The sequence below is a fragment of the Amblyraja radiata genome, chromosome 3 (assembly GCF_010909765.2).
Source record: "Amblyraja radiata isolate CabotCenter1 chromosome 3, sAmbRad1.1.pri, whole genome shotgun sequence".
NCBI lineage: Eukaryota > Metazoa > Chordata > Chondrichthyes > Rajiformes > Rajidae > Amblyraja > Amblyraja radiata.
The window spans coordinates 75,122,689-75,144,195 of record NC_045958.1 but is presented as its reverse complement, the minus strand read 5'-3'; the positions used below and the strand labels follow the sequence as shown (position 1 = coordinate 75,144,195).

The following is a 21,507-nucleotide window of genomic DNA, read 5'->3' as shown; positions in this document are numbered from 1 at the left end:
CTACCCTCTGTGGCAGAGAGTTCCAGAGATTCACCACTCTCTGTGTGAAAAAAGTTTTCCTCATCTCGGTCCTAAAAGATTTCCCTTTTATCCTTAAACTGTGACCCCTTGTTCTGGACTTCCCCAACATCGGGAACAATCTTCCTGCATCTAGCCTGTCCAACCCCTTAAGAATTTTGTACGTTTCTATAAGATCCCCCCTCAATCTTCTAAATTCTAGCGAGTACAAACCGAGTCTATCCAGTCTTTCTTCATATGAAAGTCCTGACATCCCAGGAGTCAGTCTGGTGAATCTTCTCTGTACTCCCTCTATGGCAAGAATGTCATCCAGCGGTATCTGCCAGAAAGAGCTTTTGGCATCGAGGACTGAGAAGACAGTGGCCGGGCCAACCTGTGCAGCGACGTCCTCCACCGTCCGCATGGGGTAGTGCGGGCGCTTGATGGCAAAGTTCAGGTCCTTGGGGTTTATACAAATGCGAAGCTCACTCTTATCCTTCTTTGCAGCAACAACCATGGTGGAGACCCACCGGGTGGGATCACTCACCTCCTTGAGGATGCCCACGGCCACCATGTGGCGCAGGGTCGACTCCACCTTGTCCTTCATGGCAAAGGAGACGCGGTGTGGAGGGCGGACCACAGGCTCGACACCCAGGTCGACAACGATCTTGTAACTGCAGGGCAGCCTGCCCAGCTCGTCGTCGAAACGATCAGGGTACTCACACAGGGGGTCCAGGAGGGTCCGCACCTGGTGGATATCGCGGTGAAAGGAGACCAAACCGAGGTCCTGACACGCACGGGCGCCCAACAGCGTGATGTTCTCAGTGTCCAGCAGATAAAAAGTGAGGGGCCGAGCGGCCTTCAAAACCTTGCAGATAAGAGTTGCCTTCCCGACTGGTACGAGCACGCCTCCCCCGTAGGCATGTAGACGGGAGTTGCCGGGAGTGACCTTCTCCCCAGACCTTATCTGTTTGAAGAGGCTCACTGACATAACATTGGCCACCGCCCCCGTGTCGACCTTTGCTGGGAAGGTCAACCCATTCACAGTAACACGCACTGAAGGATCCGTTATCAGCGCAGGTGCACTCAACAGTGAAAAAATGCTTGAATCATCATGGGAAGAACTGGTATCAGAATCAGGGAGTTCGTCCGACTGGTACTGTGAACCGAGCGCGCTATCAGCCTCCCCAAGGTTGTTTAGCATTCTCCTGGGAGCAGGAACAGGCTTTCCACGGGAGCGGCAAGCGGCAGAGAAATGATTTAGCTTTTTGCAGAAATTACAAGTCTTCCCCAGCGCGGGGCAAACATTAAACTGATGTGATGCAAAGTTGCAGTTGGGGCAACGATGCGGGCTGCCACCCGAGGGGGCGGGGAACCACGCTGGCGCTGCGGGCCATCTACCCGCTGGCGTCCAGAAACAACGGCAACGTTAACGTCCTGAGCTGCAGGCTGCACGGAGGCGACAGCCGCCGCCATGCGAGAGGCGTGCAGAACCTCGTTCAAAGTCAGATCTGGCTTCCTTAGAAGTTCAGCCCGCAGTTTCTCGTCCTGTAGACCAAACACCAAGACATCCCGGGTCATATGATCGGGGGTCAGCGCGTCCAGGCGGCAACGCCGTGCCAGATGCCGTAGCGCGGCAATGTAGGTGTCAATGTGCTCACCGGGTGCCTGACGCCGATTGAAAAATTTAAACCGCTCTAGAATGCAGTTGGTGGGAATGTCGCACAAACCGTTGAATTTAGCCAAAAGACATACCGGGTCCTGAGCATCCTCACCAGCAGCGTATTCAAACGACTCCGATCGCTCCAGGGCCGCCGGGCCAGCCAAGTTGAGGAGCAGGTGTGACTGCGTCGCAGGGGTGGCATCAGGATGAGCAATCGCAATGTAGTGCTCAAAGTCGCGTCGGAAGACAGCCCACCGATGGGCAATGTCGGAGTCGAAAACTAACATATCAGGCTTGCGACAAGAGTTGGCCATGGTAGAGACACGGTGGAGAAACAATGAAGGGTATGGAACTGGGCGAAAAGTAAATAAAACCCGACAAACAGGAGGCGCAAGGTACTACTATGACACCATGTAATGACGAGTGGAAACGCACTAAGTCTTCACTACTGTTTTATTACTAATCACACACATTAATATTCATACACATTCCTGCCCTAGCTGTCTGTGGTCTGTCACCGGAGCTAGAGAGTGATCTGGAGGTGGGGAGGTTACAATTATACTGGTGATATGGGGAGTGGTTAGTAGTGGTGAGGTCACTGTGTTAAAGGAACATGCACTAGTCTACAGGGAGGAGCTTATTCTTGAACCTGGTGGTCTCAGTTTTCAGACTCCTGTACCACCTTCTCTATGGCAAGAGCGAAATATGCATGGTCAGGGTATGAGGCATTCACCAGAAGCTCAGCCACCATTCAAAAGAGGGCAGCTCACCGCCATCGTCCGGTGAGCAATTAGAGAGAGGAAATAGATGCTGGCGGCGTCAACAGATGTGATTGCTTTTAAGTTGCGTGGCCTTATTGTGGCCCATTGTGATTGTGTCAGCTCCTTGAAGGAGCTGTATTTATGCCAATTGACTCCAGTGCAGTCTTTATATTCTTGTTTTGCTCTTGTTTTTGTGTTCCAGCCTCACCCAACGGGATGCTGTTGACGTAGACGGGCCGCGCTTGGGATTCCGAGATGGACAAGCCAGAGGACGCGATAGACGAGGACCCCGGGAGTAGGGAGCTGAACGAAGCGGTGGAGGCCGACCTGCAGCACCTGGAGGAGGAGGCCGGGGGAGGGGCCAGGTTATGTGACCATGACGCCAGCGCCAAGCGGGGATCTCACGGAGGCGGTGAGGAGGAGGGGCTGCTGGCCAGGTCGGCCAGCACCGAGAGCGGCTTCCACAATCACACGGACCGGGCTGAGGGAGACGTGCTGTGCCCCCAGGCCGAGCCCTTCGGCTCCCGGGAGAGGCTGCCCGAGAGCGAGGAGGACGAGAGGTCCTACGCCGTCCACTGCCGCCCGGAGGCGGAGGAGTACACGGAGCAGGCTGAGTCCGAGCATGTGGAAGCGGCCGCTGCCTCCCGTGCCCTGCCTGCCGCCCTGTGCTTCGAAGCGGTGGACCACGAAGACCTGGGGAGCTCGGCCTACGCCGGCTACGTCTACACCCACCGGGCTTATCACCACGGCGACGAGGACCACTACGAAGAGCCCTACGATGACTATTCGGCTCAGGAGCACGTCTATGAGGAGATCGTGGAGGCCCCCGAGATGGATGAGCGAGAGAACCTGCAGCTGTACAAGCGGGAGAGGGAGGAGGCGGAGAATTACCGCAAGGAGGCCCTCGGCGCCAGGCTCCATCACTACGACGAGCGCTCGGACAACGAGTCGGACAGCCCGGAGAAGGAGGCCGAGTTTGCGCCTTACCCCCGCATGGACAGTTACGAGCAGGAGGAAGACATTGACCAGATCGTCGCTGAGGTGAAGGAGAGCATGAGCTCCCATAGCCTTGTACAGGCCTCAGAGGACATGCCCGAGGACGAACAGAACTTGGAGAACGAGGACCCCACTTTGGCCATGAACTCGCGTTCCGTCTCTTCCACGGGTCTGGGGGAGGTCGTGAGGCACACCAGAGAACAGAGGGACGCCATATCATTAGCCATTAAGGATATCAAGGAAGCCATCGAAGAGGTGAAGACCAGAACAATCCGATCGCCTTACACTCCTGATGAGCCAGCAGAACCGATCTGGGTGATGCGGCAAGACGTTAGTCCCACGGCAGAATGTGAAATCCAAATGGTAATGGAAGGAGATGTAAGTACCCAAAATCTGTGTACTTTGCAAGCATTCTTGAGGTACCACGCAGCAAGGTGCAACACTTCAGTTCAGTTTAGTTTATCGTCACATGTACAAAGGTACGGTGAAAGTGCTAACCAGCCAGCAGAAAGACGATACATGATTACAATTGAGCCATTTTCATGATAAGAGAATAACGTTTAGTGCAAGGGAAAGCCCATAAAGTACAATCAAGGAAACCCATGTTGGCAAGCTGGGACTGGTGCTGGTGCCCCAGGGAATAGGTGCTGCAGATCCGATTTTCACAATAATTTGAATGGGGGAATCAAGTGTATTATGCCCAAGTTTGCTGACAATGCATAGCTAGGTGGCAGGGTAGACTATAAGGAGGATGGAGGATGGATTCAGTGTGATATAAACAGGGTAAGTAAAAAGGTGATGATGTGACAAGATGTAACGTGGAAAAATGTGAGGTTATGCACTCCAATGAAAAAGATAACATTTACAATGTTCTATATACTCTGGATCAGTTCCCGTGGTCTGGAAGGTAGCCAATGCAACCCCACTTTTTAAGAAAGGAGGATGAGAGAAAATGGGGAATTATAGACCAGTTAGCCTTACATCGGTAGTGGGGAAGATGCTGGAGTCGATTATTAAAGATGTAATAGCAGTGCATTTGGAAAGCAGTGACAGGATCTGTCAAAGTCAACATGGATTTATGAAGGGGAAATCGTGCTTGACTAATCTGGAATTTTTTTGAGGATGTAACAAGTAGAATGGATAATGGAGAGCCAGTGAATGTGGTGTATCTGGGCTTTCAAAAAGCCTTTGACAAGGTCCCACACAAGAGATTAATGTGCAAAATTAGAGCACATGGTATTGGGGATAGGGTATTGGCATTGATAGAGAACTGGGTGGCAGATAGGAAGCAAAGAGTAGGAATCAACAGGTCCTTTTCAGAATGGCAGGCAGTGATTAGTGGGGTGCCGCAAGGCTCAGTGCTGGGACCCCAGTTATTTACAATATATATTAACGATTTAGACGAGGGAATTAAATGTAATATCTCCAAGGTTGTGGATGACACAAAGCTGGGTGGCAGAGTGAGCTGCGAGGAGGATGCTATGAGGCTGCAGGGTGACTTGGATTGGGCGAGTGGGCAGATGCATTGCAGATGCAGTATAATGTGGATAAATGTGAGGTTATCCACTTTGGAGGCAAGAACAGGGAGGCAGATTATTATCTGAATGGTGTCAAGTTGGGAAAAGGGGAAGTACAAAGAGACCTGGGTGTGCTTGTACATCAGCCACTGAAAGTAAGCATGCAGGTACAGCAGGCAGTGAAGAAAGCTAATGGCATGTTGGCCTTCATTGCAAGAGGATTTGAGTTTAGGAGCAAGAAGGTCCTACTGCAGTTGTACAGGGCTCTAGTGAGCCCACACTTGGAGTATTGCGTGCAATTTTGGTATCCTAATTTGAGGAAGGACATTCTTGTAATTGAGGGAGTGCAACGTAGGTTCACCAGGTTAATACCCGGGATGGCAGGACTGATATATGATGAAAAGAATGGGTCGACTGGGCTTGTAGTCACTGGAATTTAGAAGGATGAGAGGTGATCTTATAGAAACATAACATTCTTAAGGGATTGGACAGGTTAGATGCAGGAAAAATGTTTCCCATGTTGGGGGAGTCCAGAACCAGGATCACAGTTTAAGAATAACGGGTAGGCTATTTAGGATTGAGATGGGGAAAAACTTTTTCAGCCAGAAAGTTGTGAATTTGTGGAATTCTCTGCCACAGAAGGCAGTGGAGGCCAATTCACTGGATGTTTTCAAGAGAGAGTTAGATTTAGCTCTTAGAACTATAGGAATCAAGAGATACGGGGGAAAAGCAGGAACGGGCTACTGATTTTAGATGATCAGCCATGATCATATTGGATGGTGGTGCTGGCTCGAAGGGCCGAATGGCCTTCTCCTGCACTTATTTTATATGTTTCTTTAAAAATATGGAGGTTTTTTTAATCCTGAGAGTTTAAGAGATGTTGAAGTTCAGGATGTCCATCTTGTGCTTGGGTGTACAGGAATTACTCTATAATGGTAACATGCAGTAACAGAAAGCAATTTGTTAAGAGGTTTGTTGATCTTTATTGGAAGAAGATTTGAGAACAAGAATAAGCATTATTGTCCCTATAATATAGGGTGAGACGGCAATTAAGATATTGTGCAAAATCTGGCCTCCCTATTGTAAGGGAGGGTATCCTTGTGATGGTGGAAATGCAGTGAAAATCCACTAGATTGACTCTTGCGATGGTGGATTTGTCCTTTAGAGGAAAGATTAACCAGACTAGGCCAATCCTCCCTTGGGTAGAACGAGAGGTTAGCTCATTGAAATGTGTGGACTTGACATCACCCTTAACTGGGTCAGTGCCTCAAAGTAAGGGATGAGGAGACATTTCTTCAACCACGGCTAGCGAATCTTTGCAATTCTTTTCCCAAGATGGCAATGGAGTCAGTGGCTGAGTACATTCAAAATATATTAGTATTATATAGAAAGAGATTTTGGGGTATTAAAGTCATCAAGGATACAAGGTCAGTGCAGTAAAGTGGTGCTGAAAATACCATGTGCAATCTCATTAAAAGGCTGAGCTGGCACAAAGGGGTGACTGACCTCCTCCTGATTCAATTATGTTCTTATTCTTGATAGTTTGATAGATTTATTTTTCCTAATTGAATTTCCTTCTACTTGTTCTTGAGACTGAGGAAAGAGGGGGTAGGAATTTTCTGGAAAGTTCAGGAATGGCCACTTTCAGCAAGCTTACACCATTTGAATTGGTTATAGTGAGTTGAATCTCAGTGTTCCATTGATTGATTGATTGATTATACCTTTAATAATCCTTTACAGGAAATTACAGTGCCACGACAGCTCCAAGACAGACATAACACCACACATTTCCTCAAATGGCTTCCATACTTAACAAGTTAAAATACAAGTTAAAATACAAGTTAAAATACAATTAATTAAAAAAAAGTGCAGTTATTTATGCGCATTATATAACCTTATAGCAGCTGGTAAACAGGACTTCCTATGTCTCTCAGTTTTGCACATTGGTGCAATCAGCCTCTGACTGAAGATGCTGCTCTTGATCACCTTCAGGCATGGAGTGGGTGAGTGGGGTTGGTCATTATTGAACCCAGTTTGTTCAGAGTTCTGGCCTCTGCCACCTGCTGGACCGTTCGTTGCTCAGCCCCGACCACTGAGCCGGCCTTCCTGATTAGCTTGTCCAGTCTGTTTTTGTCCGCTATGCGGGCGCCATCTCCCCAACAGGCCACAGCAAAAAACAGAGCACTGGCCACCACTGAATGGTAGACACTGCACAGTAGGGGTTGGCAGATGTTAAATGACCTCAGCCTCCTTGAAAAATACAGTTAGCTAGCAGGGCCATCACCTCTGGGTCAGCAGATTGTGACTTCATTATAGGAAGGATGTCAACAAAATAGAGAGAGTACAGAGGAGATTTACTAGAATGTTGCCTGGGTTTCAGCAACTAAGTTACAGAGAAAGGTTGAACAAGTTAGGGCTTTATTCTTTGGAACGCAGAAGGTTAAGGGGGGACTTGATAGAGGTTTTTAAAATGATGAGAGGGATAGACAGAGTTGAGGTGGAAAAGCTTTTCCCACTGAGAGTAGGGAAGATTCAAACAAGGGGACATGACTTGAGAATTAAGGGACTGAAGTTTAGGGGTAACATGAGGGGGAACTTCTTTACTCAGAGAGTGGTAGCTGTGTGGAATGAGCTTCCAGTGAAGGTGGTGGAGGCAGGTTCGTTTTTATCATTTAAAAATAAATTGGATAGTTATATGGATGGGAAAGGAATGGAGGGTTATGGTCTGAGCGCAGGTATATGGGACTAGGGGAGATTATGTGTTCGGCACGGACTAGAAGGGTCGAGATGGCCTGTTTCCGTGCTGTAATTGTTATATGGTTATATGGTATGTCATACTTGGGAGACTCGAGCAGAAACCCAGGCCAGCAGGACTGTGGGGACACTGCAAGGGTTGAATGTGCCACCATTTCAGGATAGGTTAAATCAATGCCCCATTTGTTCCTGCAAGTAGATGTAAAAGATCGCACACTATTCTGATGAGCAGAAGGGTTGGTCTCCCCACTGTCCCGTCCAATATTTATTCCAACTAACCCACGGAATCTTATTGTTACTCATTAGCACGTTGCAGCTTGAGGAACTGCTGGGGGCGGTATAGAGGCACAAGCAATAATATCCTTATCTACATTGTTAAGAATGAAAGTAAATTAATGACCATTTTTATGGCATCTTTCGCAACATGTGTGGTTTATTTTTTGGCGTTTTATTGAATTTTCTGACATGCACTCACCATTTGATATGTAGTAATCGTGGCAGCTAATTTTTATAGAACAACTCACACAAACAACAGTGTGACTTTAAATGATGGGCCAGGATAAATATTGACCTGGGCATCAGTGAGAGCTGCCCTGATCTTCTGCGAGAGCAAAACCTACCCCAAATGGTAAATCTACCCCACTGGTAAACCTACCCCAATGGTCTGAAGAAGGGTCTCAACCTGAAACGTCACCTATTCCTTCGCTCCATAGATGCTGCCTCACCTGCTGAGTTTCTCCAGCATTTTTGTCTACCTTCAATTGCAAATATTGCCGTTTTATATTAAAAAAAACAGAAAGCACTCAGCATGCAGACAGCAGTAATGATGCTGAAGACCACAGATGGTGCCTGTTTTTGATTTAACTTCCAATTACAGTATTCTTTTGCTGTCATAGAGTGATACAGTGTGAAAACAGAGGGAAATACTCATTGAGGACCTTGCGCATCTCCTGTGGCTCCACACAGAGGTGACTGCTTTTATTCCTGAGAGGTCTCACTCTCTCTCGAGTTACCCTTTTCCCCTTTATGTATTTATAAAATCTTTTGGGATTGTCTTTTATGCTACCTGCCAGAGCTATCTCCTGGCCCCTTTTTGCCCTTCTGATCTTTTTTAGCTTGCTCCTTAGTTCCCGAAACTCCTCTCGGGATGCACTTGATCGCAGCTGCCTATACCTGTCGCATGCATCCTTCTTGTTTTTGACTAACGTCTCAATTTCCCTTGTCAGCCAAGGTTCCTTACGTTTGCCTGCTTTGCCTTTCACTAACGGGGACATACACATCCTGAGATCTCTTCAGTATACTTTTAAAAACATGCCACTTGGCCGATGTACCTTTCCCCTGAAATAACCTGTCGTGTAGTTATATAGTTATCTGTGGGACCCAATTTCAGTTCTTGCCTGGCAGCAATTTTTACAGTTTACAAACTAATCCAGTTTAACGTTTTCTTCTCGTATATGATCAGGCAGCCATTTAAATGCTGTTAGTTCCACTCTTCACATTTCAGCGAGATATCTGATTATGAAAAGAATGGACAGTGAGATTAAGCTTTCTCTGCCCACTGAAGTATAGCTCCTGTGTTTGTAGCATGTAAATTGCTGTATGGTCGTGAGTAGTCTCCTCAGTCACCCAAAGAATCGTAGCGTGTTTCTGGTCACCGCTGGATTTTGCAATGTTCAAAACCTTTTGGCGACAGTTGGCTTGACACCAATGAGTGTAGCTTGACTTCTCCTGTCGTAGGTTGTCGCCAGGATGACGTAGGTTGTCGCCGGTGCTGTCTTCAGTGAATTCCATTGGTGACTACCTCCGTCAACCGGCGACAGATACTGGTGACTGAATTCTTACCTTGTCGTAGCTTGTCGCGGGTGGACGTAGGTTGTCATAGGTGTGGTCGTAGGTGGACGTCCTAATGGGTCACCGGTTGTCGGTAGCTTGCCGTCGACGAGGTGGTAGGTTGTAGACATTGTCGTAGACATTGTCGTAGGGGGGGTCCAGTCGTCGGTTTTTCGGCGACCTGCTACGACTATGACAGTCGCCGAAAAAATCACCTAAGTGTGACAGGCCCATTAGTTCTGTAGGCAGAGAAGATAACATCCAAACTAAGGGAATATCCCTCTATAGGGTGCGTTAAGATTATCTGTATCAGTACAGAATCCAGCCTTGTTTCAGACACTACTCTTGATATGGAAGTACAAAAGACTGCAGATGTGGGAATCTGGAGCAAAATCAATCTCCATCTTCAGATACTCTTGATTTCCCTGTGTTTGGCCTTATAAAACTTTTCCATCGATGTGCCTATCCAAATGTCCTAAATATTGCTATAGTACCTGCCCCAACTACCTCCTCTGGCAGCTCGTTCCATGTACCCAGCACCTGTGTTGTAAAAGTTGCCCCCAAGTTCTGATTACATTTTTTCCCATCTTTAAACTGTGCTCTCTAGTTCCTGATTTCCCCTACCTTGTGTAAAAAGGCATTCACCCTATCTATTCCCCTCATGATATTATACACCTCTTTAAGACCACCCCTCAGCTCCATACACTCTGAGGAATGAAATACTAACCTGCCCACACACCCCCCCCCCCCCCCCCCCCCCCCCTCAGGCTCCTGGCAACATCCTCTTGAATGTTCTCTACACCCTTTCCAGCTTCATGGCATCATTCCTATAGCAGGATGACCAAACCAGAACACACTTTCAGCATTGTTTTTTGCTCTTGGTTGAAGTCCCACTTTGTGGAATTCTGGCTTCCGGCTGAAGTACAATACTGAGGGAGTGCAACGGCGAATTCGCTGACTTTAACAGTTCTTTTGGATGCAGAAGGTCCCATGGCGTCACTTCGGAGAGTAGTAGGGAAACCCTCCCCTGCCAGTATTTTAACCCCAGCCCAACATTATGAGAATAAACCTGTGGGAAGGAACTGCAGATGCTGGTTTAAACCAAAGATAGACACAAAAAGCTGAAGTAACTCAGCAGGACAAGCAACATCTCTGGAGAGAAGGAATGGTGATATTTTGGGTCTGAAGAAGGGTCTCGACCCGAAACATCACCCATTCCTTTTCTCCAGAGATGCTATTTTTTCTGCTGAATTACTCCAGCTTTTTGTATCTACAGGTATTATGAAAATAAATCTCTCCATCATTCGCGACCTGTTGCTTAGTGAGAATCTTGTGCTTGAATTGAATCTTCCTTTTCCTACCTGACCTCAGGGACCACAAAAAGTTGGGGTAGATCCACAGTACCCTACGGTTCATAGAGTTCGCAGAGATCATTGCGAAAAGGCCCATCGCCCATTTACACCATTATGCTGTTTTATTCGCTCCAAATTCCTCTTAATTCCCTTGATTTTACCACTGAGCTCCACACTTAATTGGCCTATAAACGTGAATGTCTTTGCGATGTGGGAGGAAACCAATACAATACAATACAATACCAGAATACCCAGGGGAAACCCACTTGGTGGTGGGAGAATAAGCAGACATCATACAGAGAGCAGAGGTCAGAAATGGTCCCAGGTCACTCGAACAGCGAGGCAGCAGCTCCGACAGCAATGGCCCTGTACACTAAGTGAGGTTGACCCGAGTTTACGCATTTCATTTTGGAACCAAAAGCAGGACTGCTCTGAAGAAGCTTTCCCCCTCTCTGAAGAAGGGCCACTCCCAAAATGGCGCCTATCCCTGCCCTCCGTAGATGCTGCCTGATCTGCTGAGTTGCTCCAACACTTTGTGTTTTGCTCAAGGTTCCAGCATCTGCAGTTCCTGGTGCCTCTGTTCTGATCTCCTCTGCAGCTATGAATGGAAGTTCAGACACAAGTCAGTGAATGTTGGGAGCTGCTGGCCTGAAGATGGCACTGCAGTACAGTGTATGGCACAGGTAAATGTCTGACAGCAGGAGCTGTATGTTTGACTGACTAATTCATGTCCAGGTCCCTCTGTGAGCTTTTGAAAACGGGAGGGTAGATATATAAAGTGAGAGGGCAGAATGGGTGAGATAGGCCAGCCAATAATCACTAAACTAACAACAATAACAACTTTGATTTGAATAGTGCCTCTAACCTTGTCTTAGAAACATAGAAACATAAAAAATAGGTGCAGGAGTAGGCCATTCGGCCCTTCGAGCCTGCACCGCCATTCGATATGATCATGGCTGATCATCCAACTCAGTATCCCATCCCTGCCTTCTCTCCATACCCCCTGATCCCTTTAGCCACAAGGGCCACATCTAACTCCCTCTTAAATATAGCCAATGAACTGGCCTCAACTACCTTCTGTGACAGAGAATTCCACAGATTCACCACTCTGTGTAAAAAATGATTTTCTCATCTCGGTCCTAAAAGACTTCCCTCTTATCCTTAAACTGTGACCCCTAGTTCTGGACTTCCCCAACATGGGAATAATGTTCCTGCATCTAGCCTGTCCAACCCCTTAAGAATTTTGTAAGTTTCTATAAGATCCTCCCTCAATCTTCTGAATTCCAGCGTGTACAAGCCGAGTCTATCCAGTCTTTCTTCATATGAAAGTCCTGCCATCCCAGGAATCAGTCTGGTGAACCTTCTCTGTACTCCCTCTATGGCAAGAATGTCTTTCCTCAGATTAGGAGACCAAAACTGTACGCAATACTCCAGGTGTGTACAACTGCAGTAGAACCTCCCTGCTCTTATACTCAAATCCTTTTGCTATGAATGCTAACATACCATTTGCTTTCTTCACTGCCTGCTGCACCTGCATTCCTACTTTCAATGACTGGTGTACCATGACACCCAGGTCTCGTTACATCTCCCCTTTTCCTAATCGGCCACCGTTCAGATAATAGTCTACTTTCCTGTTTTTGCCACCAAAGTGGATAACCTCACATTTATCCACATTATACTGCATCTGCCATGCATTTGCCCACTCACCCAACCTATCCAAGTCACCTTGCAGCCTCCTAGCATCCTCCTCACAGCTAACACTGCCCCCCAGCTTTGTGTCATCCGCAAACTTGGAGATGTTGCATTCAATTCCCTCATCCAGATCATTAATATATATTGTAAATAGCTGGGGTCCCAGCACTGAGCCTTGTGGTACCCCACTAGTCACTGCCTGCCATTCTGAAAAGGACCCGTTTACTCCTACTCTTTGCTTCCTGTCTGCCAGCCAGTTCTCTATCGACATCAATACTGAACCCCCAATACCATGTGCTTTAAGTTTGTATACTAATCTCTTATGTGGGACCTTGTCGAAAGCCTTCTGAAAGTCCAGATATAACACATCCACTGGTTCTCCCTTATCCACTCTACTAGTTACATCCTCGAAAAATTCTATAAGATTCGTCAGACATGATTTACCTTTCATAAATCCATGCTGACTTTGTCCAATGAATTTACCACCTTCCAAATGTGCTGCTATCCCATCTTTAATAACTGACTCCAGAATTTTCCCCACCACCGATGTTAGACTAACTGGTCTGTAATTCCCCGTTTTCTCTCTCCCTCCCTTTTTAAAAAGTGGTGTTACATTAGCTACCCTCCAGTCCTCAGGAACTACTCCAGAATCTAAAGAGTTTTGAAAAATTATCACTAATGCATCCACTATTTCTGCGGCTACTTCCTTAAGTACTCTGGGATGCAACTTATCTGGCCCTGGGGATTTATTGGCCTTTAATCCATTCAATTTACCTAACACCACTTCCCGGCTAACCTGGATTTCACTCAGTTCCTCCATCTCATTTAACCCCCCCCCCCGTCTTAAACAATTCAAAGGGTTTTAACATTAAAGGAAAGGAGTTGCCGACTGCATAACACAATTTTTGGATAGGTAACTAAAAGCATCGCCAAAGAGGTAGGTTTTAAAGATCATTTTTGGAGGACAAGTCAGTGGATATTTTTAAGGCAGAGATGGGTAGATTCTTGATTAGTACAGGCGTCAGAGGTTATGGGGAGAACACAGGAGAACGGGTTAGGAGGGAGAGATAGATCAGCCATGATTGAATGGCGGAATAGACTTGATGGGCCGAATGGCCTAATTCTACTCCTAACGCATATGACCTTATCTTAAAGAGGAAAAGCGAGGCGGAGATTAATGGAGGTTAATTTCTTGAGTTTTGGAACCAGGTAGGTAAAGTGGAAGACTGGAAACTTAAGGATGCAGAGAGGCCAGTATAGGAGGAGTGCAATGGCCTTGGATAGTTATTGAGTGAGCGGAAATTAGACAAGCACCTGAGAAATGTATGACCCCCTGCTTTAGTATGATGAGGGATGCAGCCGTTGCTGATCAGAAGAGCGTGTCTTGCTCGTCACTAATTGCCCTTGAACTGAGGGGCTTCTAGAAATTTCCTCTGGAAATGACCACTTTGTTCTGGGCTGGAGTCACAACCGGGCCAGACCAGGAGGACAACAGCCGACTTACATCCCTGAAAGTTATTAATAGACCAGATATTTTAGGTTAATATAATAGTTTCATGTCTCCCCTATCTTTATTCCTCCAAAATTATTCAGCGAACCAAATTAAATTTTTATCCACACTCATTTAAGTTCTTGGACTGGCTCAGTGGGAGACTACAGATCACCAATCTTGGCTTCTGGAGAGCTAGTTCAACATCTTGGTGAACTAACTGCTGCATTGTGTGTCCGGTAGTTATTAATGGGCAGCCAAGAATGATTGTGAGATGGAGATTCTACTCCAGACAGCATGAGTGAACCTTAGGCCCTGCTCCAATTTTAACTTGCTCCTGGGCATCAGCTATTATTAATAAGGCACAGAACAATTCCTCAAAAGAGATGCTGTATCTCCTTTCACGACTCGCTGTGATATGAAATAAGCTGCTGGGGGCAGTACAGTGTATTGCATATCATCATCATCTGATAACCTTTTGTCAAGACTTACCTTCAATCTAGCCCAGAATCTGGCTGCTGAAACAAAAAAACGTTGGAAGAACTCAGCCAGTTGAGGATCATCTACCGAAAGAGGAACATAGAACTTACAAAACAACTGCACAGGAACAGGCCCTTCGGCCCACATTGACTATGCTGAACATGATGCCAGGTTAAGCTAACCTCCTCCACCTGCATGTGATCCATAACCTTCCATTCCCTGCATATCCATGTGCAGAGCTGCCAAGTAGTACGGATTTTCCGTATTTTGTACGGAAATGCGATAAGAATACGGATGTAATGATTTGCTTCGTCATAGACGGATTTTTTTTTAATCTGTCTGACTTCCTGTTTCATCTTGCTGCTTAAAAAATGCAAGGATATAAAAAGTCATAATGTAATTCTAACAATTATAGCAGATTAAATCTATTAGTATTTTATATTTCAAGATCTGATGATTATTTTTGTAAGCTTTGATCTGCCTGTCCCACTACAGGTTTAAACAGCGCTGTCAGTTTAGAGCTATGGGTTCTAATTATAGTGCTCCCAACTGGAGCGCTATTGCCTTTACACATAGCGCTAAGACCACAGCGCTATGGGTCACAGACTGTTCGGGAAGGAGAAGGAGAGAGGGAGGGAGGGAATAAGAAAGTGAGGGAGCAAAAAAATAAGGAGAGAGGGAGGAAGAGAGGGAGAGAGAGCATGGAAGGGAGAGGGAGGCTTCCAAAATGGCTTCTACATCATCATCTGGTGCTAACAGCAGGAATCAGCCGTTCAAATAGCAGTATACAAAGAGAAGGCAATGAATACACTGTCAAGTAAGGAGCGTCGAAGATTGATAGCAAAGTTATGGAATCTTGTACTCTTACATGAGTATGACCGCACATAAATAACATTGTTTTCAGCAAAATGGCACCGCGTAAAAATAGGTAAAAGTACTAGAATACTGAAATGCTCTGACAAAACTTGACAGCTCCACCACTACCCCTGGAAGTGCCTTCCAGGCATTGTGCGCGCGTGTGTGTGTTATATTTTCTATCAGGTCACTCCTCAACCTCCAACAATGCAGCAAAACAATGTCAGTTTGTCCAATCTCTCCTTATGGTTGATTCTGGCAGCTCATTCCATAAACTCACCCCCCCCCCCTCAGTGTGAAAAAACAATATACGTAAGACAATAAAGCTACTGGGTGAGAAAGGGACATTTGCATAATCAATTATCTCTCCCCTTTCCCCACTTCTGCTTTTAACACATTGACACCCCTACCCCCAGTTCTGAGGAAAGGTCACTGGCCCGAAACATTAACTGGTTTCTCTTTCAACAGATGCTGTCTGACTGGCTGAGTTCTTCCGGCATTTCTGTCTTTGTTGCAGATTCCAGCATCCGCAATTTTCCACAGAGCCTGTCTGCCTGGTGTAGCTGGTCCTTTCCAGCATCTGAGCTCCACACAAGCCTTGTCTCGCTACCTCACCACACCCCGTCGGTATATCATCCTTGATAATGGGGTTGAAACGATGACAACACTGTCAGTGCTCACCTCCAGTTAAACAAAGTTAAATCACCAACAACTTGTGGCGTTAAATGGAAAAATCTACAAAGAACAGATGTCTGTTCCTTTGTCAGGGTGAAGTAGAACTTGGTTGCTGTGGTCCTGTGTGCCTGCTGCTTTATTGTAGCATGATGGTGGTGCCGCCCACCTTGACTGAAGCTGAAGAAGCATTAAGATTAAACTCATATGCACATGAAGGCATTGAAAGAAAGGGCATGTATTCCTGTGCCACTTTTCATGCTTCAAGGAACCTTGCATCTATTAAAGTACTTTGAACACTTGGTTATTTTTGTGACATAAACCATACAAAGACAATTTTAAACATTGTAACTTTCCACAAAAAATTATGTGATAGTCAGTTTTTAGTTGATTGGGGGGTAAATATTGGCTCATGACTTGTGGGAATGAAAGATTCTGATGTCTTTGATCAGCCAATGTAACTTCAAAACCTTGAAGGTGGAATGAAAATCGGAGCACACCAAACGGCTGGGTGTGGCAGGCACGTGGCACAACGTTCTTGCTCTGTTCTGGAGTGGGTGTATCATCCCCTGGGGTCCATTCCCCAGTGGTACAGAGATCATAGACCAACGCCTACCCAGCAAGCAGCAGTCGCAGGACACCAGTACTAACTACTCTCATGGACTCCGCATGAATGAATGGGTCGACTGGGCTTGGATTCACTGGAATTTAGAAGGATGAGAGAGGATCTTATAGAAACATAGGGATTGGACAGGCTAGATGCAGGAAAAATGTTCCTGATGTTGGGGGAGTCCAGAACCAGTGGTCACAGTTTAAGAATAAGGGGTAGGCCATTTAGGACTGAGATGAGGAAAAACTTTTTCACCCAGGAATTCTCTGCCACAGAAGGCAGTGGAGGCCAATTTACTGGATGTTTTCAAGAGAGATTAGATATAGCTCTTAGGGCTAATGGACTTAAGGGTTATGGGGAGAAAGCAGGAATGGGGATACTGATTTTCGATGATCAGCCATGATCAAATTGAATGGCGGTGCTGGCACCTATTTTCTATGAAGCCCCATAGTGCAGCACCAACCACCATGTACTTCTCAGCTGGCGAGTCCAGCTCACAAAACCCATGCCAGCTTAACCTGGGATTTGCATTGACCCAATGAATGGGAGATATTCATTCTCTGGGACTAAAGGAAGTGAAGCCTTTTCTTTGATTTTAATGGTATGTTTTGTTTTAATGTTAACTAGACCAAGTGCAGACCCGTTGGGTCTGTTCTCCCAACGTGTAGTTGCTGGGAGGGGGGGGGGGGAGGTGACATGAGGCGTCACACACACTAACTACCCCCCCCCGCACACATGCTAACTGCCCCCTTGATATATTAATATTATGAATTTGCTCCTTTTACCCCATAACCGCCCTATCCACTGACGCATAGAGAATGTTACCTCCTGAGCCAGATCTATGCAACATGCAATCACCACAACACCAGTGGTATTAATGATTTACAGGAAACAGGCGCGTCTAGAGAGGGGGGGGGGGGTAGAGAGTGAGGGCAGAGAGAGAATGGGGAGAGAGAGAGAGATAGGGGCAGAGACAGAGGGAGAGGTGGGTGGAGGGGAGGAGGAGAGGGAGGGTGGGCGAGGGGGGGATGTTGGGGGAGGAGTGGTGAGAGAGATGGGAGGAGAGGGGGGAGAGGGAGAGAGGGGGGGAAGGGAAGGCGAGAGGGGGAGACGTGGGGGGAAGGGGGAGGGAGGGTGGGGAGGGGATGGGGGAGGGAGGGTGGGGAGGGGATGGGGTGCAGGGCAGGGGGCGTGGGGAGAGGGAGGGGGGTGGGAGAGGGGGAGAGAGAGATGGGGGAGAGACAGAGAGCGAAATTGCTTTTGATTTGTTTTTAGTAACTTTTAATTTTGTAATTGTTTTTAATTGTAAGATGTCTGAGTGATGTTGATTATTGGTAATTGGTAAAGACACTCAACCACACTCTGTAGTAGCAATGGATTATAGAGCTGGTGAGCCCGGGATGGGTTCTCACTGGCTTTCACTGTCGTTCGTGGAGAGATATGTGTGTTGCTCTGGACCACACAGGCGCTTCGAGAGTCGAGACCTGAAGGGAACATTGTGCCCAGAACCATGCCTGAAGGAAGACTGGGAGAGTATGCTCCATCTTTGGGGGAGTGGGACCGAGAGAAGGGGGGGGGGGGGGTAGTTAGTGGGGAGGGTAATAAAATGTCACACCATCTTGGTGAATGTGACTCAATGTGAATAGCCTGTGTTTGGAGGAAGAGGAGAGGAACTTTGGATACCAAGGAACCTGGAGGATATCTGACTGGACCTGAGGTTGAGCATCATTCTTGATTTTATTGAATGGTGGAGCAAGGTTGAGGAGTTATCTGTCCATCTGCTGCTCCTGTTGCTTAGGTTCTTAATTTCTGAGTTTCTTGTGAGTCCTGATCAATATCTATCTTCTACTAAAATTGCTTATGAAACAGGTAATCACATTGTTGTGGGGTCTTGCTCTGCACAAATCTTTGCTGTGTTTCCTACATTGCTAAAAGGCGTTTAATAGTAAGATTAAACGAGCTTACCAGTTTGAAGTTTGATCTTTATTTTATGAGGAGTAACGTTGAGGGATTACGTGAAGAACCCGCCAGGACGCATGCGTGTCAATCTTCAAAGCAGCGATGTGAAATCACAGATAACAGTAAATGAACTGAACATAGTAAGATTAGAGAAATAGGATACCAGTTGAACTTTATGATCGAGGGTGGGCGTGGAGGGCACGTAATCCCTCAACGTTACTCCTCATAAAATAAAGATCAAACTTCAAACTGGTAAGCTCGTTTAATCTTACTATTTTACTTCGGAGTCACGTGAGTGACTACATGAAGATTTTAAAGCTCTGTGATTTCATGCCGTGGAAACTAGTCCAGGCGTCATACACAGCATAAGTGGGCTAATGATGAGTGAACATTAATATAGCATTCAGACATGACATAGATATAGACATGTTGATGCTATTAATGAACAATAGTGGGAATCGTAACCTCCCTCAACCTGGAGGAAGTATGAACCATACCTAACATAGAGTTGGCAAATACCCCCGATTTGGCAATGGGTTTATTCTAAATATTTGTACAGATTAATAGTTTGACCATCCTGCAGCCACTAGGATGTAGTCCATAAGCCTGCTGCTGAGGTATAGCGGTCCTGGTAGAGTGGGACTCAATTTCAATGTACACTCCTGTATATGCCAGACACATTTAACCCTCTGGAGAAGATTAGTAGTGATTCCTTCTAACGAGGTTTTATGTAACTAACAATATTGCTAGTCAGAGTCTATGAGGCTCTTAGGGACCTTGACATACTGGTGTAGATGCGTGATCACACGCAACCCAAGGTCCATGGGATATGCAACATCTAGTTTGGTCTGTGTCCCTGTCTACTCTGCTTGACTAATCATAAACAAAACATGTTATTATAGCCCACAGATATGATCATTCTATCCAGTGTAGCAATGACTGGACCCGTAGCGCTGTACTCAATGCTATGGCATAACCACTAGTACGTGAGTTTGACCAGGACAGGGATGTTGCTGGTGCCTATCGGCGAAGTGACGTAGCACAATGTTAAAAACGCATATCTCTGTGTCCCTAGGCCTAGGAGGTTTTTAGTTGACGATACCCTTCATAATCTAGACGTCAGAGGGTGAGACCGGAAAGAGTGGTTTATATTCTCCGCAGCCAAATGATGAGGAGGTACTTCAGGCACAGTAAATGGAATTTTAACTTGATGTTATAATCCCATAAAACTGAATTTTAATGTTTCAGTCATCCGTGCCGAGTTAAACGTAAAGGAGAATAAGCAATACTTCCCATCTCCTATTCGGTTTGTTGCTATTTGGTGCTATCCCTGCAATCTGCAGTGGGTACTCCTAATGCTTATGGTTAGACAACCCGAGCCGCAGGAAACGGTCTATCAGAGTCTGTAAGTCTATGAATTGATTATATCATGCAGAGGATGGTTTCAACATCACAACTGAACCAGCATCGTTTTTATCCGGAAATAACCATGTGTGGTTTTATGCTCATTCCCCACATCAGCAGGAATCATGGGTATATAACCCAGGCAGGGACTATGAAATCTGGAAACGGGAATCTTGTTGAATTTTGCAAGACCCGTCTATTGAGGCCAAATGGAGGAAGACATAAAGAACATTCCTCCCTTGTGTAGCGAGAATGCACCCTTTGCCACTAATATGCCTTGTATTTTTTTGCAACTGTTGATTGAACCTGGATGCAAGCATCTCAATCGTTAGTGTTCCATAGATCCACAATGTTATTAAATGCTTTGTGATCACACATTCATTCTGTGTTGTCATTGATTTTGCATGATAATACACCAGCGCTAAATGCGGTTAGGTAAAACTATCACCGAATACTTTGATTTGATTGTACCTTTGTGATTAACATATACCACCACCAAAGTGTATCACCTTGGACTTGTGCATGCAGGTTATGCATATCCACATGCCCTTTAATGCACAAAATGCACCTTGTGTCCATTGGCAGTTGATACCATAACTGAACACTTGATAACTCATGCTAATCCCATCTGCCTCCGTAACTAGAGATGGTATTAGTAGATTTCCCATCTTTGGGCAATAGCATCAGTTTGGAAATGACTGAAGATTTACAGATGAGAGGTTTATAGAGGAGCAACGCTGAATACTGTTCGTCCATCATTGTGACTTTGTTAGTTTCAGCTGAGAATAGCAGAGGTCTAATCTTTTGTCTCAGAGCTGATCCTAGACAAATAAATGGTTTGATTGTATCCCAATAATCAATAGTTTTAGTTGGTATCAACTTAATTTGAATTTAACTGGACGGGTGAGAACCTCAATTTCTCAAATATAGCTATGTGGCTGATAAGACTAATTTAGTAAAATACAGTATGTTCAATATCATCCAGATTGGCCAAGCCACTTATTTGTTAGCTCTGTGCAGTCGAAGCACTGATTGTAGTGATTTAGTAATAATCTGGAAACTGAAGTTGGCCCATTTTGCAACGCTACTTAGTGTATCATTGCCTCATCCAGTTAAATTTCAAATATCTTCTGTGAAAGGAAATGATCACATGGAGGTTATTCAGAAATGTCTAAACTGCACATGCGGGTTGAGGCTGTTGACATTGATCAGTCCACATCCCACATTGTGAGCCTGCCTTGAAAGGCAAACTCCACCATACCTGTTGCGCAGTATAAACTAATCTTATGTTATCCCAAACCAGTGTAAATATTCAAACCAGTTTAAGATTACCAACTTGTATCCGTGACGGGAGACGTCATCGATGTGGCTCCATACCTTTATCCGGATGGGAGGACTTATGCAACCCGACCCAGGAGCTGCCTCAACCATGTGTGCTTGATTTTGCTCTTCTGCTCCTGGGAGGTAGAGGAGCTC

General features: G+C 46.0%; 1 protein-coding gene across 5 annotated transcripts in view; it reads left to right on the top strand.

Moving 5' to 3' along the window:
• Positions 1-21,507, top strand: part of apba1 (amyloid beta precursor protein binding family A member 1) — a 150,234-nt gene that overhangs the window by 77,606 nt on the left and 51,121 nt on the right. For all 5 annotated transcript variants that reach the window (XM_033018110.1, XM_033018113.1, XM_033018112.1 and 2 more), the window contains exon 2: positions 2,624-3,795. In XM_033018110.1, coding sequence (XP_032874001.1) covers positions 2,677-3,795 — 1,119 coding nt within the window. In that variant the 5' untranslated portion in view covers positions 2,624-2,676. The remainder of the gene's footprint in view (positions 1-2,623; positions 3,796-21,507) is intronic.